Source organism: Bolinopsis microptera, chromosome 3, assembly GCF_026151205.1.
Source record: "Bolinopsis microptera isolate Bmic1 chromosome 3, MBARI_Bmic_1.0, whole genome shotgun sequence".
NCBI classification, from domain to species: domain Eukaryota; kingdom Metazoa; phylum Ctenophora; class Tentaculata; order Lobata; family Bolinopsidae; genus Bolinopsis; species Bolinopsis microptera.
In genome coordinates, this window is record NC_087074.1 from 16,361,360 (window position 1) to 16,381,615 (window position 20,256).

The 20,256-nt window shown below is 40.2% G+C and overlaps 3 protein-coding genes across 5 annotated transcripts in view; 2 read left to right on the plus strand and 1 right to left on the minus strand.

Annotated features, from left to right (window-relative positions):
* Window positions 1-20,256, plus strand: part of LOC134812705 (POU domain, class 2, transcription factor 2-like) — a 1,142,226-nt gene that overhangs the window by 134,576 nt on the left and 987,394 nt on the right. The gene's annotated exons all lie outside the window — the stretch shown is intronic.
* LOC134812719 (obelin-like) overlaps window positions 1-20,256 on the plus strand; it is an 89,705-nt gene that overhangs the window by 55,773 nt on the left and 13,676 nt on the right. The window lies entirely within an intron of this gene.
* On the minus strand, window positions 3,058-18,498 carry LOC134812503 (uncharacterized). Of its 3 annotated transcripts, none has more exons than XM_063819970.1 (29): window positions 18,428-18,498; window positions 13,826-14,713; window positions 13,482-13,695; window positions 13,250-13,339; window positions 12,847-13,037; window positions 12,398-12,631; window positions 12,146-12,289; window positions 11,248-11,403; window positions 10,913-11,059; window positions 10,548-10,697; window positions 10,260-10,406; window positions 9,971-10,123; window positions 9,585-9,740; window positions 9,235-9,387; window positions 8,791-9,024; window positions 8,539-8,682; window positions 8,232-8,381; window positions 7,972-8,089; window positions 7,583-7,735; window positions 7,231-7,466; window positions 6,835-7,094; window positions 6,146-6,386; window positions 5,681-5,980; window positions 5,294-5,482; window positions 4,892-5,134; window positions 4,561-4,723; window positions 4,173-4,432; window positions 3,887-4,021; window positions 3,058-3,741 (listed from the first exon to the last, which is right to left on the minus strand). In XM_063819970.1, the coding sequence occupies exons 2-29, from the start codon at window positions 13,994-13,996 to the stop codon at window positions 3,430-3,432; spliced, it is 5,244 nt and encodes a 1,747-aa protein (XP_063676040.1). In that variant the 5' UTR covers window positions 13,997-14,713; window positions 18,428-18,498; the 3' UTR covers window positions 3,058-3,429. The 3 variants fall into 3 exon arrangements, with proteins under 3 accessions (XP_063676040.1, XP_063676039.1, XP_063676042.1); XM_063819969.1 differs by having other exon boundaries at window positions 13,826-14,040; window positions 18,428-18,493; XM_063819972.1 differs by lacking the exons at window positions 9,585-9,740; window positions 9,971-10,123; window positions 10,260-10,406; ... (1 more) ...; window positions 10,913-11,059; window positions 18,428-18,498 and having other exon boundaries at window positions 13,826-14,098.

Here is a 20,256-nt window from a genome sequence, read left to right on the forward strand (position 1 = left end):
TAGATTATCTAGTTATAAACTAACAATTGGCACAAAAGAAATGGATTCAATATGATTTTAACCTTGTGCAAATTGCATGTTTTAATTGCATTTTTTGGGATTTTTAACATCATCCTGCATTTTGGCAATTTTAGTGACCTGTAGTTAACTAATCCAACCCAGTAATCGATCTGACCTTCTCTATAGACTAGATTTGACTGCTTTTAGCAAAATTGAATGTCAAAAACTACGGTTTTTGGTACTTACTAGTTTATGGTAAACCTATGATATGCCCCCTAAAATGTCATTTTTTTCTCCCCTAAAATGTCAAATTTGTATTTTGTTCGCATGGTGTGCGATAATAGCTCTTGTTTTGGCACTTGTTAATTATTAACATCAACTATTAACGAAATGTGAGTATGCATTGCATCTTAGGAAAAGCCTGAGTAATTTGATCAGGTTAAAATGACATTTTAGGGGGGATAATTAGACATTTTAGGGGATGTTTATTGCAATTAATAAAATAAAACTAATTCCTTGAGCTGCCAAAGCTTTCTAATATTACCATTAGATGCTAAATATGATGTTTAATAGGCTGGTACCTCCATTTTATGATGCTTGTAGTCTCAAAGCCAGAATCTGATAAAATGACATTTTAGGGGGCGGCCAGGTGACATTTTAGGGGAGGGTAGTAATATTGAGTAATGTATAACTTTCCATATCTCCAGTCATATGTACAAAGTTGCTAAAATATGTAAATATCACTATCCTAGACCAAAACCGAGTTAATATTAATGAATTCCAGAGTTATAAAATTGTGCGCTTTTTTTCAAAAGTAAAAAATTCGTACAAAGTGAAAAAAATGCCCTTATGGCATCATTTAGATTCAATTTCAGGATGTGGCAGGGTCTGAATGATATTTTTTTATGTTTAGGAGTTACAAATGATTAGGTAAGATACTTTCTAAGAAGATGGGATCCAATCAATCAAGAGTGGCGTTTTAGGGGTGGGTGACATTTTAGGGGCGGTTTACCCGTATATATATATATATTACATTACAAATTTCGTAATACTCTCCCCATAGCAATAAATTATTTCTGTCATCCTTAACATAGAATTAAAATATTTTGAACCAAAGATAAACATGCTGAACGACTTCTGATCAGTCTAAATGTAAAAAACATTGTAGAGAGACTGGTCGTGAAGGCTGACGTATTTGAAGCTAACTTTGTAACTCTTCGGGAGATTTCGAAAGTAAGCAGAGCAGAGGCGACTTGTGGGCTACATCGAGTGATGGCGGGGTCAGCAGGGCCACTGAAGCAGAGCTACATCGACAGTCAAGACCCTTGCTGCTGTGTCTGAGGGTCTAGCTAGGATCTAAGCAGAGCTACATCGTCAGTCAACACCCTATACTCACTTTTAGAACAAATTAAACAAATGTAATTTGTGCACATTATCTAAAATTATTGTTTAAAAGGTAACAAAAAATATTAACAGTAAAATTGATTAACATTAGGCTTACAATTGTTGACTTATTTCGCATAGATCATCTTAGAAATTAAGAAGGGCATACAATCAACTTAACCCAATCAATGTCTGGAGGGCTGCAAATTTTCACATGCCCAGCACTTAAGATTCTTAAGAAGTTGTGCGAGATGACGATACATAGAGGCCGCAAAATTATGAGGACTACCATATCTTGGTGGAACCTAAGCGATCCATGATATCACGACAGGCCCTAGGTCAGTTCCTAGTCGGTGGAATAGGGACTGGGGAGAGGTGGAATGGAGATGTGGAGTGGAGATTTAGAGTGGAGATGTAGATTGGAGATGTAAAGTGGAGATGTAGAGTGGAGAGTGGAGTGGAGATGTAGAGTGGAGATGTAGAGTGGAGAGTGGAGAGTGGAGAGTGGAGAGTGGAGAGTGGAGAGTGGAGAGTGGAGAGTGGAGAGTGGAGAGTGGAGAGTGGAGAGTGGAGAGTGGAGAGTGGAGAGTGGAGAGTGGAGAGTGGAGAGTGGAGAGTGGAGAGTGGAGAGTGGAGAGTGGAGAGTGGAGAGTGGAGAGTGGAGAGTGGAGAGTGGAGAGTGGAGAGTGGAGAGTGGAGAGTGGAGAGTGGAGAGTGGAGAGTGGAGAGTGGAGAGTGGAGAGTGGAGAGTGGAGAGTGGAGAGTGGAGAGTGGAGAGTGGAGAGTGGAGAGTGGAGAGTGGAGAGTGGAGAGTGGAGAGTGGAGAGTGGAGAGTGGAGAGTGGAGAGTGGAGAGTGGAGAGTGGAGAGTGGAGAGTGGAGAGTGGAGAGTGGAGAGTGGAGAGTGGAGAGTGGAGAGTGGAGAGTGGAGAGTGGAGAGTGGAGAGTGGAGAGTGGAGAGTGGAGAGTGGAGGGTGGAGGGTGGAGAGTGGAGGGTGGAGAGTGGAGAGTGGAGAGTGGAGAGTGGAGAGTGGAGAGTGGAGAGTGGAGAGTGGAGAGTGGAGAGTGGAGAGTGGAGAGTGGAGAGTGGAGAGTGGAGAGTGGAGAGTGGAGAGTGGAGAGTGGAGAGTGGAGAGTGGAGAGTGGAGAGTGGAGAGTGGAGAGTGGAGAGTGGAGAGTGGAGAGTGGAGAGTGGAGAGTGGAGAGTGGAGAGTGGAGAGTGGATAGTGGAGAGTGGAGATGTAGAGTGGAGATGTAGAGTGGAGATGTAGAGTGGAGATGTAGAGTGGAGACTGGAGATGTAGAGAGGTAGAGTGGAGAGTGGAGTGGAGAGTGGAGATGTAGAGTGAAGATGTAGAGTGGAGATGTAGAGTGGAGATGTAGAGTGGAGATGTAGAGTGGAGATGTAGAGTGGAGATGTAGAGTGGAGATGTAGAGTGGAGATGTAGAGTGGTGATGTAGAGTGGAGATGTAAAGTGGAGAGGTAGAGTGAATATGTAGAGTGGAGATGATAATATGGTTTTTGGGAAGTTTGTTTAAGTTCACTGATTTTTTGTTTTTTGGATTGATTTTATCCAACTTGTTTTGAGTCAATTAACATTAACAGTGGAATTTTTTTGTTTCTTTATTCAGTGAATTGTGTCAAATTATTGTGTGAGTACAATTAATAATACAGTTTAATTGGTTGTTCCGGTAACCGGTTATTAATATAAAATTATTAATCACAATGTCAAACTTAAAGATATATAGCAGTCACAGTATCTCAACAAGGTTTTAAATAAAGTTAATTGTGATTTGTCTGATAAAACTGACGATGAAAAATTCGTCGAAAAGTATTTAAAACGCACTTACTGTGACGGATCCTCAGTATTTACATAAATAGAAATTAAATAAAAATAAGATTAAAAACAACTAACAAAGTCTGCAATTAACAAAAATATTGAGAATTTCGCAAACAACTAATCAACTCTAAAAACTACTCTACAAAACGATTAGTTGGCAGGTAGAGCCAGTTTTTGTATACAAAATTTATTCCCACAAATATAAATCAAATGTTCGCATTATTGTCTGACTTAGCCGGAAACTCATGCTTGCCTGTTTTGTCGCTGGCCGTTGCGTACTCTGCACTTGCGTACGTGTGATCCTCGTTGGAAGCGGCGGCGTTCTCATAAATGTTGTCAGTTTGGTTTGGGGCGGCGCTGGCGCTGACCGTCGTTGCCTTAGTGGCTGCTGATTTGCCGGCGGCGGCGGCGGAGGATGATGTCGTGGTCCTCTTCTCTTCTTGGAGTCCAACCTTAACTAGCCAGTGAGACTTTACCTGGTCGTTTAGCACTATATAGAACAGGAACACGAATATTCCCTGAGAGATTGGAGGGTTAATTTTATTAGTATTAAACAGATCAGTATGTAAAGCGTTTTTTACTTTGTGGGCTAGCTTGATTTTCATAAGGCTGATAGACTTGTTAAATGCATACGAAATAGAGGAAGCTGTAGAAAAGACGGACCTGTGAGCTATTGAGAAGAATGAAGAGATATTGCATCCCCACTTGGAACTGAGGGGCTGGGATGGACATGAATATACCGAAGAACCAGCCTGTTCCGAGCAAGACCATCACCCCGACTGCTGCTTTGAGCTGCCGCTGAAATATAAGTTGGTTAGAATGTTTACGACATTTAAATTAAGCACTTGTTATGATTATCGTACATATTATCAAACGAATCAAAAGAATATGATAAAAGATTCTTCGACAAAGTTGAAAGACGCAAAATATTAACAACCTTAGGACTCACCAAAATTTGTTCTTGATCAGAGATGTTGCCGGAGGATTTTGAGTTCTTGATCACTTTGGCAACGAGTGCGAAGAATACAAGGTTCACCAAGATAACCAAGACAATGGGGGCTAAGAAGAGGGCGTAGAAGGAGATACTTTCAGGTCGGATAAAGCACATGGTGTCCGCAAGGTACCCATGTTCAGTGAAGGTGAAGCTACCCACAGTGTGCTGCTTCGTGAAGACGAAATATCCGATGAATGGTATCGGTAGAGGGATACCTAGAATATGGTAAGGTTATTTGGATGATAAGAATATATAATCTTCTAATTGAAATATTGACATCTGAAAACGTTGAAAAAAACAATTGAATAACTAAGATTATGAAGAAGAGTGTTAAGGTACATACCCCATGCTGCGAGGTTAAACTTTAGCATATACTTTGAGATATGAGACCCGAACACTTGTACGAGAGAGAGGTACATAAGGAACCCTTCGACTACCATCCAGGCAAAGACCACAAGCCATAAGTAGTGCTGGATCATCGCGTACACGGCACATCCCGTCGACTTCTGAAACGGGTGGTGGTTGGTTAGTCGGTCTGGTCAGTATTCAAAAAGGTTTGATAATTTGATTAAAAAGGATCATCAATGGTAAGCAGCTGGAATCCTATATTATCTGACAATAGTTTATCATTTAACTATTTAACTATTTAACCTCTAAAAGTAACTCTAACTTACCAGTTTAATGAGTCCGGTATCATCAGCAGAAATGAATGCGTCCTGGATGAGGAACATCAATGAGGCTAACAGCAGGGCGCCAGTGAAGCAGATGTTGATCTTAGCGGACCGAGTTGAGCGAAGGGCTTTAGCAGGAAGCAAGAACACCAGAGTCAAGATGAGACCGACGGTTGAAATTCCGAGAAGAACATACGTTAGGTAGCTTTGTACTTCAGCAAACCCACGGTCAATCTCGTAAGCTGACTGGAAACATTTGGCGAATGAGTGTTTGAAACGGGTATATACAATTATTAGTTAAATGAGTTTGAAGCGAGTAATAAAGTATTACACCGCATAAAACGTATTATGTGTCATGATGGTTATCAAATATGTTCCACAGAGAAGTGGTTATTTAATTCTTACCATGAGGACAGCAAAGCTGGTGTTGTGAGAGCACAAACAAAGCACTCCATCTGACGGCTTAGCAGAGTTGTAGATAGTCTCGCAACCCTCCTCCCACTTCGCTTTGACAGGGTCGTATTTTGCGCAGATGTACGAAACTTGCATTCTCTTGCCGTCTGGCTCCGTGTTGAGGCTGGAGTTCGTGTTGCCCTAAAAGTTGTGGAGGGTTAGAAAATATACGTACAAAGGAATTATTTACGTTAAACTTAATGATGATAAGGTGTATACTTGTTTACAATTCTTAGGCCAGTGCCATTACCCTAAAAAAGGTAAATTACCACATCATCCAGAAGCTTATTTGCTACAGTGTAATACAAATTAAGTATAGTAATCATACAAATAACTCACTATATCGATGGTGGGCTTCATGAAGAGGTTTAGCTTAAAGTTATCGGGTGCGTTTTCAACTTTGACCTCCGTGATAAACGAGTTGACGAAGCTTTTTTTGGCGTCTCCACCGTCTTTGTTGGCTGCGTCCTCTAGCTCACTCTTCAGATCATCCAGGATTTTAGTGACGGTTTCCTCGTCCTCCTCGCCCTCCTCCTTCGTCACCAAGGATATGGTGGTGTCCGGCATGAGTGTCGAGTCTGTGATCAGGACCACAGCCATGTCCACATCCTCGTTCGTTTCTCCCGACTTTGTCTCAATCTGAATTAATTTCATAGTTAAATATTGTAATAATATGATGATAAATGCATATCATTTACTTAGTGAGATAGCTACTGTGTACAAATTGTATCGCGGAAAACATTGAACAATTAGAACTATTTACTTTAGTAGCAAAGTAAAGTTGAGTACTAATAATATACTGACCAATAGAATTGTGTTTTCCTTCTCCTCTTTGTTATCGCTTGATCCAGATCCTAATTCGCAGCCTTGAAGATCCTTACCATCTCGGTTTGCTTTAGGAAGGGTGAAGGTGACAACACCATTATTGCTTGGATTACTCTCACCACCACCTTTCTTAAGATCGATCACGGCTATGCGAGGAGACTTGATTATCTTGTTCTTGACAACAGTTTGCTTAGCAACGTTTACAATCTGCGTCACCAAACTGGGAGGAGATGTGAGTTACGATCTAATATAAGCACTGTAGACCCTTGCTCTATTAAATATACCTTACCTCCCAGGTATCAGTTCCTTATCGGACTTTATTTGAACGGACATTAATTGGACGCTGGAGGCCCTAGCGTTCATTTTAATGTCCGTTCAAATAAATTCCGACAAGGTAGCTAAATTAAATATATTAAATGAATGCCTTTGAGCGTTCATTTTAATGTCCGTTCAAAATTATGTCCGTTTACAAAATGTCCGGTCAAATAACGTCCCATAAGGTAGTAATAAGTTAGCTCATGTCTTTGTGTACAAATCATGTATGAATTTCGACAGCACTTGAAGTAAAGTACAATTCGCACAAAAACAAAAGAAATGAAAACAATGTACCCATCAAATTTGGTGCATATGCCCAAAAATGGGCATATGGTTTTTGGCTTGTAACTCACCCATCAGTGATACTGCTGGCGGACTGGGTTTCAGTGTCGTCATCTGCTGTCTTAAAATCAGACTTCACAAGGTTAGACACGGTGTTCAGGACGCTCTGGGTCACTGCCTCTGAGATATTCCCGCCTTCTTTTTCTCCCTCGTCGCTTTTGACGATGGATTCTAGAACGTCAGAGACGGCCTTTACGTCACCGATACCGTTCATGACCGTATTATTTGTCATCTTCTCCATCTGTGCCGTCTTATCTTCATTCGAGACATTCTGAGGAGAAGGTCGTTACATAACATCGGCAATCGGAAATTAAGTACGTTTTGAGCTAGTTGCATGAGATTACTTTATTTGAGAAACCATGCTTTTTAACCTGTTAAACTGAGTTCTAATAAATTACTGAAATAACCTGATCGTCGACTAGACTTTCTATGGCTATGGTGTTCGCAGTCTTCTGACAGTAGTAAGTCTTCTCCACATACGTTTTCTTAGCACTGTCCATCTTGCAGGTGAAAACCGCGGTGAACTCGTCAAACTCACATTTCTGAGGTTCTGAGCTGCTGTCGAGCTCCAGCCAGTCGTGGCTGAATGTTCCGTACTGTGTTTGGAACTCTGTTTCAGAGGCACAGCCTTCTCCCAGATCACCTAAAAGTTAGATAATACAAATGCTGAATATCATTGTTTCTTTTGTCTTCATTATAATATATATATTAATAATGCACTTTAAAAGTGAAACGTTAGATATTGAGTTGTTGGCTTACTTATGCATTTCTCGATTAAAATCTCCTCAATTCCATCATTCTCCATCCTAGCTCTAACAGCTGCTGGAGATCCCGGAGGACATGGTTCGCACTTCGCTGCATCCTTTCCAGCGTACGTTTTATCCGGACAGTTCAAACACACGACCTGTCCAACTGAAACATGTTATTTTGTCAGACAAGAAATGATTTAGATGGGCATTATACGTATAATAGACAGTAGACACCTAAGTAGTGATTATATCGTCACATTTGGTGTTATCAGACGTTTTCACTTCAAATTACCAGGACAATTAATGGCTACTTTTGTAATCAAAATCGTTTAATTAGTTTAATAAATGGCTATTTTCGTCGTAAAAATTAGGAAATTTTATAAAACTACTAAACGGTACCTTTATCAGTAAACATATTTTCCCGACACTGTTTGCATTCAGTTTTCCCTATCTCGTCTTGATATGTTCCAGTAGCACAAGGATCACAGTCAGTTAAGCCAGCATTTGACTTTGTTCCCTGTGGATATAGTTGTTGTTAGTTTGACCATAGTGAGCAAATTTACGGAAAGGAAGATAAATCTGCTTGATAACACAATAATCTCTTAGATCATGTCAATCTTCTTAACTAAAAAAAGTCAAGAGAACGTTATGTTGCTGACCTGAGGACAAGCCACACACTGAGGCGAACCATCTTCCGTGGTCACATAACCATCTTCACAGACTTCACAAGTGTTCTGTCCGGCTTTGTCTTGATACTTGCCACGAACACACAGGTCACAGTCTGTTAAAGCTGTGTTTGACTTTGTTCCCTGTGGAAAGTGTTGAACATTAAAAAACGCAGAAGCGGGCATATATTTGAACCTCTCATTATAATCTGATCTAACTAAAACTACTTTAAACATTAAGACTGAGATATAACGGTCGTAACTAGAATGGATATCAAAAAAAATAAACTATAAAACTAACCACGGGGCACTCTGTGCAAACAGACGCTCCAGCAGCAGACATCCATCCAGAATCACATGGAATACAGTCGTTGTCAGATATCCCTCGTTTTTCACCAGCAGGGCAGTCTTCACAAGTATTGCCAGTGCTATCTCGTATCTTGCCCTGATATTGAGCTTATTAGCAAAGCCAAACACAAGAACAGTTTATTATTTTACAGTTGAAATAAGATAATTACAGTTTGAGATATTATGATGACTACATTCCACTTACCACATCACACGTCAGACATTCTCTATTGTCCGTGGTGTACTCCTTCATATGAGTGCAGCTGTAACAGTAGTTCGAACTCTCTGCTGGGTTACGGGTTCCGACCGGGCAAGCTTTACATTCGACTTTGGTGCATTTTGAGGGATCAATTACAGCGACAGCAGTGGCAGACGCTCGTTCAGGGTTAGCAGGATAGTTGCAGTCCGCATCAGCACCTTCTGCATAATATTCTTGTCCCTGAAAGAAATAATAGGTTTCAATAATATATGAAAGTCCTCCATCACTGAGAAACCAACTTAATTATTCAACGTTTCAATGTGACAACATCCTATTCATGATTTAGAAAGATTTTCATCAAAAAAGACAAGACAACTAAAATTCAAAGACAGCCAACTAAAGTACAGAAACAAATGCCAACTTAAAGTACAGAAACAAAAGGAAACTTACCGCATTACATTTCACACACTCTGTCTTTAGCTTTCCCTTGTTAGGAACCTCACCAGCCGGACACACATCACAGGACACTGCTCCGCTATAAGCCTGAACTTTACCTATTTCACACACTTTACAGGCTTGTGTTTTGTCTGCTGCGTATGTTCCCTGAATATGAGGAGTGCAGTTAGTTTATGATTATTCCTAGATAAGATGTGGAGTGTGAACAGTTGGAACCTATAATTCAGAAATTAGCATAGCGATTTAGAGAAGTTTACCTACTTCACACACTTTACAGGCTAGCGATTTAGAGAGGAGAACCTACTTCACACACTTTACATGCTAGTGTTTTGACTGTAACTAACCTGTTGACACTGAGTGCAGGTCTCAGACCCCTCACTAGCAGCAACATAACCAGGAGCACAGACTTTACAGCTGCTTTCTCCTGACTGTCCTGTCTGATCATTGTACTTCCCTGCAGGACACTTCTCACAACTTGTCTTACTATCTTCGTACTGACCCTGTAACAGGTACATTTCAGTAATACGTGCAATTAAGAAAAACGGCAAATTCACACAAAATCATGAGATCGCCCTGGTAACCCTGGTAACCCTGGTAATCCTGGTAACCCTGGTAACCCTGGATGGGATGGTAACAATAACACTTAAAAGCATAAATACCAATTCGTAGCACAAATTATCTAACTCAGTGCGTGTTAATCTAGTGAATATAAAGAAGATATTGTCCTTACCACTGGACACTCCGTACATACGGACAAGCCCTCTGTTATAGTCACATGACCAGCTACACATTCAGAACATTCGGTCGCTCCTTCAGCACCGGAAAACTTTCCGCTTGGACATTCAACGCAGGAACCCTGCCCTGGATTTTCTTGGTAGTATCCCTGTAAATGTATGAATAAATATTAAATTAACAAATATGTCACAGACGATCAATTTCTTTTAATTTCTTGGATGTCTTTTATACTGGAAACCACAAACTAACACAACTCGCAAGTAAACTCCTCCCTTTACACTTACAGGGCTGCATTCAGTGCACTCTGAACTTTTAACTGCACTGTAAGTTCCAGCTTCACAATCCTGACAAGCCCCACCATCAGCACTACTCTGGAATTTCCCCGCCCCGCAATCAACACAGGCAGTTCTCGCAACGTCAGCTTCCTGACCCTGAAAAGATGTTTTAGATAATTTGTTATTTCCTGTCAATAACTCTTGTCGACTGATTTGCTTCCACTATAATAGAAGTTACCTTTAACTGAATATAATACGTGTGTTTTAGTCTGTAATTAGCATATTAACGTAACTCACTTGTTCACAAGGGTCACACGTGTCCCTTCCCGTAGTTGCAGTGATAGTTCCTACTCCGCAGAGAAGACAAGTTTCTTTTCTTTGTTCAGGCTGATATTTCCCAGCTGCACAAGGAACACAAGCAGTGTTATCAGAGTTCGGTTCTTCTCCCTAAATGGAAAAAGTAGATATCAAAATAACGTCACTATCTGATATTGAATACTAAACTGAAAGATCTAACAGCAACTTTCGAGCAAGCTGTGCTTTAGATATTCATCTATTTTAAATTAATGTCGTATTAACAATAGTGCCTGTGTCGTTTTAACAATAGCATGTGTCGTATTAACAATAGCATGTGTCGTATTAACAATAGCATGTGAAACTACCTTATCACACTGCGTACACGTCGTTGCTCCTTCAGCAGAGATTTCTCCATCTCCACAAGATTCACATGATTGCAGTCCAGCAGCCGCTTGATAGTAACCTGCCGCACAATTCTTACAGGCTTTATCTTTCCCATCTTCGTAAGTTCCCTGTGAATATGAAGTAGTAGTCAATTATTGAGAGTAGATAGAGGCTAACAACAGCAAATAACATTAGCTGTTTCCAGGTTAGCAACCTAACCTGGGAATTCAATAATTCAACATAAAGATGTAGAGAGAAGAAGCTGACTATAACTACTTCACACACTTTATAAGCTAGTGTTTTGACTGTAACTAACCTGTTGACACTGAGTGCAGGTCTCAGACCCCTCACTAGCAGCAACATAACCTTCAGCACAGACTTCACAGCTGCTTTCTCCTGACTGTCCTGTCTGATCATTGTACTTCCCTACAGGACACTTCTCACAACTTGTCTTACTATCTTCGTACTGACCCTGTAACAGGTACAAGTTAGTTACACTGACACATTACCTGTAACAGGTACAAGTTAGTTACACTGACAAATTACATGTAACAAGTACAAGTTAGTTACACTGACACATTACCTGTAACAAGTACAAGTTAGTTACACTGACAAATTACCTGTAACAGGTACAAGTTAGTTACACTGACACATTACCTGTAACAGGTACAAGTTAGTTACACTGACACATTACCTGTAACAGGTACAAGTTAGTTACACTGACATATTACCTGTAACAGGTACAAGTTAGTTACACTGACACATTACCTGTAACAGGTACAAGTTAGTTACACTGACACATTACCTGTAACAGGTACAAGTTAGTAACACTGACACATTACCTGTAACAGGTACAAGTTAGTTACACTGACATATTACCTGTAACAGGTACAAGTTAGTTACACTGACACATTACCTGTAACAGGTACAAGTTAGTTACACTGACACATTACCTGTAACAGGTACAAGTTAGTAACACTGACACATTACCTGTAACAGGTACAAGTTAGTTACACTGACACATTACCTGTAACAGGTACAAGTTAGTTACACTGACACATCACCTTTAACAGGTACAAGTTAGTTACACTGACACATTACCTGTAACAGGTACAAGTTAGTTACACTGACACATTACCTGTAACAAGTGCAGATAAATAAAGTTTGTAAGTGGTAAGAAAATAAATGATCAACAATAATTCTATAAAACTAACCACGGGACACTCTGTGCAAACAGACGCTCCAGCAGCAGACATCCATCCAGAATCACATGGAACACAGTTGTTGTCAGATATCCCTCGTTTTTTACCAGCAGGGCAGTCTTCACAAGTATTGCCAGTACTATCTCGTATCTTGCCCTGGTATTGAGCATATTAGCAAGGCCAAACACAATAACAATTTATTATTTTACAGTCGAAATAACAAAATTACAGTTTGAGATATTATGATGACTACATTCCACTTACCACATCACACGTCAGACATTCTATTTTGTCCGTGGTGTACTCCTTCATATGAGTGCAGCTGTAACAGTAGTCCGAACTCTCTGCTGGGTTACGGGTTCCGTCCGGGCAAGCTTTACATTCGACTTTGGTGCATGTTGAGGGATCAGTTACAGCGACAGCAGTGGCAGACGCTCGTTCAGGGTTAGCAGGATAGTTGCAGTCCGCATCAGCACCTTCTGCATAATATTCTTGTCCCTGAAAGAAATAACAGGTTTCAATGTACAGTATAGTAATGTACAATGTACAGTAATGTACAATGTACAGTAAGTGAAAAGAGCTGAAAATATTCTTATACTGAGAAACCCTCACTTCCTCCTTGTATTAATTGTCATTATCAGAAAGTTCCCAAATTAAGAAAGATCTACAGAACTAAATAAAGTATTATTTGAGATTAAACTGAAAGTACTCACAGCCGGACACTTGACACAAGTTCCTTTGTCAGCGAGGACAACTGTTGGAGCAGCACACGACTGACACTTGTTCAGCTTCTTGTGGTCTAGTGTCTTAGTGTAGAAGATCTTCTTTACTGAGTTGTCACACTGGGTGCAAGCTTTAGCTAGTTCTGGGTCTGAAGCGAAGTCTGTGCGGGCGTCGTGTGAACCTGAGATGTTTTGATGATCATGAAACTGGACTTTCGATCATAACGAAAACAGAATAATTTTGAATAACAGAAACTTGATAGTAGTAATATTTACATATATCGTTGGAGTGAATTAATAAATGTTTTATAGAGCTAACAGTAACAATTTGTGAAGAAAGAGTCATGTGAACTGTACTTAGTACAGTAGGTACAGAGTAAGGTAGTGTACTAACCATCTTCACAGACTTTACAGCCGTATAAAGCAGTGTCACTGTGAGTGCCGCTGTCTGTGTTGTAATATCCTAACCCACACGGATAAGTTGCTGAAATTAATTTCTCTGTTAACACCACAAATGGTCGTGATATCAAAAAGAAGATAATTTAAAAGAAGCCATTACATGAAATAACTATAAAAAATATAAAATATAACGCAAAATAAGAAAAAACTAAGTTAACACAACTAACCCCAAGTTTTCCCGACTACAACAACTTCAGCGAGTTCCGCAACGACACTAGATCCCTTAATGATGACTTGTGTAGCGGCAAGTCTTTCCTGGCAGATGAACTCTTTGGTATCCTTACCCTCACTTAAAGGGTCGCCAGCTGTACATGGGACCTGTTCGTCTAGGTTATTGAACTGGGCATCTGATTTTTGGGCACTTGTGTCTTCTACGTACACCTGAAATGTAAACTTTATAGCTTCTTTAGGTCAAGTATTATGCAGTTTTTGATCAATTTCTTCCCAAAACTAATATATTAGGCATCCTTATGTCTCTTAGAAAATTAGAACGATTTCTTATTGTCATTACCTTCCACCCGGCAATGCTGGCATCCGCCGTTTTGGCATAAAGAATAACTTTGTAGATGCCTTGCCTTTCTGCAGGCGATCCGTCAGAAGCCCATCGGAAAGTGAACGGCCCATCACTATTTACTGCGTTTTCCAAATTCATATCTTTTAATATACCGTTGTTGTCATTCATGATTTGGGAAGTTGTTCCAGAGAGATTCTCAAATCCGTTCAAGTCTGATGGGCGAAATTTTGAGTATCCAAATCAAAAATATATAAGCAAAGTACATGGTTTGAAAAAATAATTTGTTGCACTATACAAATTACTACGTTACTAGGTTACTAGGTTACTAGGTTACTAGGTTACTAGGTTACTAAGTTACTAGGTTACTAGGTTACTAGGTTACTAGGTTACTAGGTTACTAGGTTACTAGGTTACTAGGTTACTAGGTTACTAGGTTACTAGGTTACTAGGTTACTAGGTTACTAGGTTACTAGGTGACTAGGTTACTAGGTTACTAGGTTACTAGGTTACTAGGTTACTAGGTTACTAGGTTACTAGGTTACTAGGTTACTAGGTACATGAGGCGAGGTCAGAACCATTGGATAACAGACTGGAAGAACGAGGATCTTAGAAACAAAAGTAAAAAGTAATCTAATAGTAATAAATACTAAACGGCGCAGAGCAAAAATTATGGCTCCATGGTCGCGCGCTGGTTTTCCATGTTACACGTTGCATATAATTTCTTTTGTCGCGCGCTGGCCACTGACGTACATGATGCTCGTCCGTTTAAATCCAATACTGAAAAATTTGTATTCTTTCGCAACGTAAGCAAGAAGTAATTTTACTTGTGTTTTAAAGGATACATAACAAAGGATACATTTCAGCTTCTTCTTTTATTTCCGTCTTCTGAAAATTTGAAATCCGTCAGTGGGAAAGTTAACAACATAATAATTAAATATTCAATTTTACTTTATCATTTTGGTGAGGCTGAATTTAACAAATTAAACATTGTACGCGACGCGAAGTGAGCGAACGCCGTGTCAAACGCGGGCACGATGATCCGTCGGTTAGTGATAGCACAGAAAGAATTAGTATTTTATTAAAATAACGCAAAAGAATCGCATTTCAAATAAACGGCAAACACTTGGTCATGCTGTGCGCGAATCAAACTATGTATGCGAAATCGACATGACAAGTCTCTCTACTGTTTGCTATAAAAGGATACAAGTTTAGGCTAGTCCATCAGGCATCATTCTACTTGAGGCTAAGAGCTAGTCATCAGTCATCAGGTTCCCAGAGGAGCAGCAAAATCTGGATCAGTTGAGAAAACAAAGCACCAGCAACTGAGCTCCCCCTAACCTAACCCCCTGCGTTACTCCTACCGCTACGTCACGCCACGACGCTGTCTATTGGCTGCAGCAGGGCGCCTCCTCCACAGGAGCCTCTACTAAGAGCGGCTGCGCGCTGGGGCTGGTGGAAGAAGCGCACGACGGCTCAGTGCTCACGTGCAGCAGGGAGCGCTTATCTCGTTAATCCCACCTGGCTGTGTAAAGGAGCCGGATAACCAAGCTAAAGATAGCAGCAGGCTAATGGGCTGTCCAATGAGAGGGGGAGAATGGCTGGTTCTAGCCGGTCATTGGACAAGCCATTAAAGGAGCAGAGATGCACGCCTGCTCATAGGCTAACATGCGATTAGAGGCAGTGAGAGAGGGGAGCCGTCCTGCACCAGCTAATGGCTTCAACACATTGAGTACAGACAAGTACTTGCTGGCTTAGCACATGATCCTTAATGCTGTGCTCTGATTGGTCAGAACGCTAAATGTACAGCTGCTATTGGGTAAGCTCGTAATTCCCCGTTATCATGGTTGCCCCGGCGAATGACGTGTTGCATTGCTTGCCGTGCTGGGAGCGAGAGTTGAGAAAGTGGCACGTGCGAGGTAATGCAGGGCTAAGGGAGATATTAGGCAAAGTAGAGACCCCTGAACAAGACTGAATCCTTGATGTTAAGCAGCATGGTTAATGTATATGTACCTATAAAGATTAGGGCTGATTTAGATTAGTATATATTAGAGTGCACTCTTCAAGTGTCCGGTAAGAGAAACTACAAATGCTACACTCGTGAGTATCGTACTGATACAGAGAGAAGAATTGTGAAACAAACAGAAAAGAGCGAAGTAGAGATGTGAGCAAGTGAACTGACAGTGCTTTCAACCATAATCAATTCAAATCCTCACGTGACCTGACCAGCTCCCCAGCTGTTCCGTTGTCATACCAACCACTCCTGTCACGTGCTCCTCACCTGGTCCCTATCTGACCGCTCGGAAAACTGTCCAGTTTGAACACAAACGATAAATTCATTGTCTTAAAAGTTAGCTTACGCTGTGGGTAGAAGTAAAGTGACAGACTGGACCCGGCAGGTTGAGAGAGAGGAGGGAGAAAGAGAGGTAGTATAGTATATAGTAGAGAGGATGTTAGTAGCTAATGCACCAGGTGAGGAGGCTTCAAACACCTGACTATCATACAAAAACAGATAGTCAGGATGCAGATAGTAAACATCCCATGAGGTTTCCATTACAGCGCACTTGTAGAATTTAAACTAGTGACGTAATGGTAGATTTAGTGATGCCTTTCTGTGAACAACTAATTGTGAGAGTAGAGGTCACAAACTACTAAGTTACTGCCTACTACTCTAGTTACCCTGTCTTGGCTACCTTTTGATTGGGTAGCTAGTTGAACTTTATTATTTTATTATGGACACATTGGATCTCTGTTAATAACAATTTTTGACATCTGTTGTAATACAGTAATGTATGTGATTTTCGCGTTTTTCCTCATTTATTCTGATCATGGATATTGATTGATACTAAGATTTTCACATTTATGAGAGTTTTTGAATTTTGGTCGCGTAATTTTGATTTTATTTGATTTTTGAACAAAATCTTTGTTTAATTAGATTTCCCTTTTTTTTACCAGTGGCTTACAAGCTTCTGGGTCCTGTTTTGAATTTTTTTGAGTGGATTGTTAGGGCCCTGGCATTTGCCGACAAAGCGGTTTTTATTTTTATGTTTTATAATCCTGTTGATTTTGTGGGATACTGAAGGGAAAGGAAGCAGTTCTAACGAGCTCTTCTCAAACACAAGGATATAACTTGTGAACTCGGCTAGTATATATGAAACATTTGTCATGGAGTTGTAGAGGGAGTTATGTGCCTCGCCGGGCTAAAGTAGTGGATGACCTTGCTGTACGGCAAGTTAAACAAGGATCTGAAACTACTAGGTTCCGTACAGACTCAACTCTGCACCCGTGTCAATATGTTCATTATATGCAAGCCTCTTGATTTATATACCGTTTTGAAAATTTTTCAAATCTAAAAATCTATCTAACTCACCAGTGTGAAGGTTACAAACTCACCAGTGTGAAGGTTACAAACTCACCAGTGTGAAGGCTACAAACTCACCAGTGTGAAGGCTACAAACTCACCAGTGTGAAGGTTACAAACTCACCAGTGTGAAGGTTACAAACTCACCAGTGTGAAGGTTACAAACTCACCAGTGTGAAGGTTACAAACTCACCAGTGTGAAGGCTACAAACTCACCAGTGTGAAGGTTACAAACTCACCAGTGTGAAGGCTACAACCTCACCAGTGTGAAGGTTACAAACTCACCAGTGTGAAGGTTACAAACTCACCAGTGTGAAGGTTACAAACTCACCAGTGTGAAGGTTACAAACTCACCAGTGTGAAAGCTACAAACTCACCAGTGTGAAGGTTACAAACTCACCAGTGTGAAGGTTACAAACTCACCAGTGTGAAAGCTACAAACTCACCAGTGTGAAGGTTACAAACTCACCAGTGTGAAAGCTACAAACTCACCAGTGTGAAGGTTACAAACTCACCAGTGTGAAGGCTACAAACTCACCATGGTGTGAAGGTTACAAACTCACCAGTGTGAAGGTTACAAACTCACCAGTATGAAGGTTACAAATTCACCAGTGTGAGGGTTACAAACTCACCAGTGTGAAGGTTACAAACTCACCATGGTGTGAAAGCTACAAACTCACCATGGTGTGAAGGTTACAAACTCACCAGTGTGAAGGTTACAAACTCACCATGGTGTGAAAGCTACAAACTCACCATGGTGTGAAGGTTACAAACTCACCAGTGTGAAGGTTACAAACTCACCAGTGCGAAGGTCACAAACTTACCAGTGTGAGGGCTACAAACTCAATAGTGTGAAGGTTACAAACTCACCAGTGTGAAGGTTACAAACTCACCAGTGTGAAGGTTACAAACTCACCAGTGTGAAGGTTACAAACTCACCAGTGTGAAGGTCACAAACTCACCAGTGTGAAGGTTACAAACTCACCAGTGTGAAGGTTACAAACTCACCAGTGTGAAGGTTACAAACTCACCAGTGTGAAGGTTACAAACTCACTAGTGCGAAGGTTACAAACTCACCAGTGTGAAGGTAACAAACTCACCAGTGTGAAGGTTACAAACTCACCAGTGTGAAGGTTACAAACTCACCAGTGTGAAGGTTACAAACTCACCAGTGTGAAGGTCACAAACTCACCTGCAGTGTGAAGGTTACAAACTCACCAGTGTGAAGGTTACAAACTCACCAGTGTGAAGGTCTCCTACGTCATACCTTGCCGTTGTTTCTGCTATCACAAACATTAACTATTTCTAATAACGAGGTGATGTTAGTAACGAGCTGCCTATATTGTTAGTTATATAGTATAATAACACGGGTTACACTAGTATAATATCTATAGCTTAGGATACGTATTAGTATGAGTATATTAGTGTAATATATAAGTGTATAAGTATAAGAGAAATCATTTCCTTGTGAGCTAATTGTAACGTTAACAGTTGTTCCTTGTGAGCTTATTGTAACGTTAACAGTTGTTCCTTGTGAGCTTATTGTAACGTTAACAGTTGTTCCTTGTGAGCTTATTGTAACGTTAACAGTTGTTTCTTGTGAGCTTATTGTAACGTTAACAGTTGTTCCTTGTGAGCTTATTGTAACGTTAACAGTTGTTCCTTGTGAGCTTATTGTAACGTTAACAGTTGTTCCTTGTGAGCTTATTGTAACGTTAACAGTTGTTCCTTGTGAGCTTATTGTAACGTTAACAGTTGTTCCTTGTGAGCTTATTGTAACGTTAACAGTTGTTCCTTGTGAGCTTATTGTAACGTTAACAGTTGTTCCTTGTGAGCTTATTGTAACGTTAACAGTTGTTCCTTGTGAGCTTATTGTAACGTTAACAGTTGTTCCTTGTGAGCTTATTGTAACGTTAACAGTTGTTCCTTGTGAGCTTATTGTAACGTTAACAGTTGTTCCTTGTGAGCTTATTGTAACGTTAACAGTTGTTCCTTGTGAGCTTATTGTAACGTTAACAGTTGTTCCTTGTGAGCTTATTGTAACGTTAACAGTTGTTCCTTGTGAGCTTATTGTAACGTTAACAGTTGTTCCTTGTGAGCTTATTGTAACGTTAACAGTTGTTCCTTGTGAGCTTATTGTAACGTTAACAGTTGTTCCTTGTGAGCTTATTGTAACGTTAACAGTTGTTCCTTGTGAGCTTATTGTAACGTTAACAGTTGTTCCTTGTGAGCTTATTGTAACGTTAACAGTTGTTCCTTGTGAGCTTATTGTAACGTTAACAGTTGTTCCTTGTGAGCTTATTGTAACGTTAACAGTTGTTCCTTGTGAGCTTATTGTAACGTTAACAGTTGTTCCTTGTGAGCTTATTGTAACGTTAACAGTTGTTCCTTGTGAGCTTATTGTAACGTTAACAGTTGTTCCTTGTGAGCTTATTGTAACGTTAACAGTTGTTCCTTGTGAGCTTATTGTAACGTTAACAGTTGTTCCTTGTGAGCTTATTGTAACGTTAACAGTTGTTCCTTGTGAGCTTATTGTAACGTTAACAGTTGTTCCTTGTGAGCTTATTGTAACGTTAACAGTTGTTCCTTGTGAGCTTATTGTAACGTTAACAGTTGTTCCTTGTGAGCTTATTGTAACGTTAACAGTTGTTCCTTGTGAGCTTTTTGTAACGTTAACAGTTGTTCCTTGTGAGCTTATTGTAACGTTAACAGTTGTTCCTTGTGAGCTTATTGTAACGTTAACAGTTGTTCCTTGTGAGCTTATTGTAACGTTAACAGTTGTTCCTTGTGAGCTTATTGTAACGTTAACAGTTGTTCTTTGTGAGCTTATTGTAACGTTAACAGTTGTTCCTTGTGAGCTTATTGTAACGTTAACAGTTGCGAACTACCTTATATCGGGTACAATAATTGACGTGCATTATATTTTCAACCGAATTTTAGCCGTTCAAAAATCTGACTGCGAAACCGAAAAGTTCGGTCTCAATGCAGTGGCGTAACGTTGCATGTTGGCGCACAACTCATTATTTAAACTAACTATTTAAACTCATTATTTAAACTAACTATTTAAACT

What these genes read in the sequence shown, in the direction of transcription:
- LOC134812503 (XM_063819969.1), bottom strand. Translation starts at nt 18,482, where the DNA reads ATGTTTGTGATAGCAGAAACAACGGCAAGGTATGACGTAGGAGACCTT. An exon ending in AATGTCTGACGTGTGATGTG is followed by an intron (nt 8,683 to 8,790) that starts GTAAGTGGAATG and finishes GCTCAATATCAG; the next exon opens with GGCAAGATACGAGATAGCAC. An exon ending in CTGATCAAGAACAAATTTTG is followed by an intron (nt 4,022 to 4,172) that starts GTGAGTCCTAAG and finishes CTTATATTTCAG; the next exon opens with CGGCAGCTCAAAGCAGCAGT.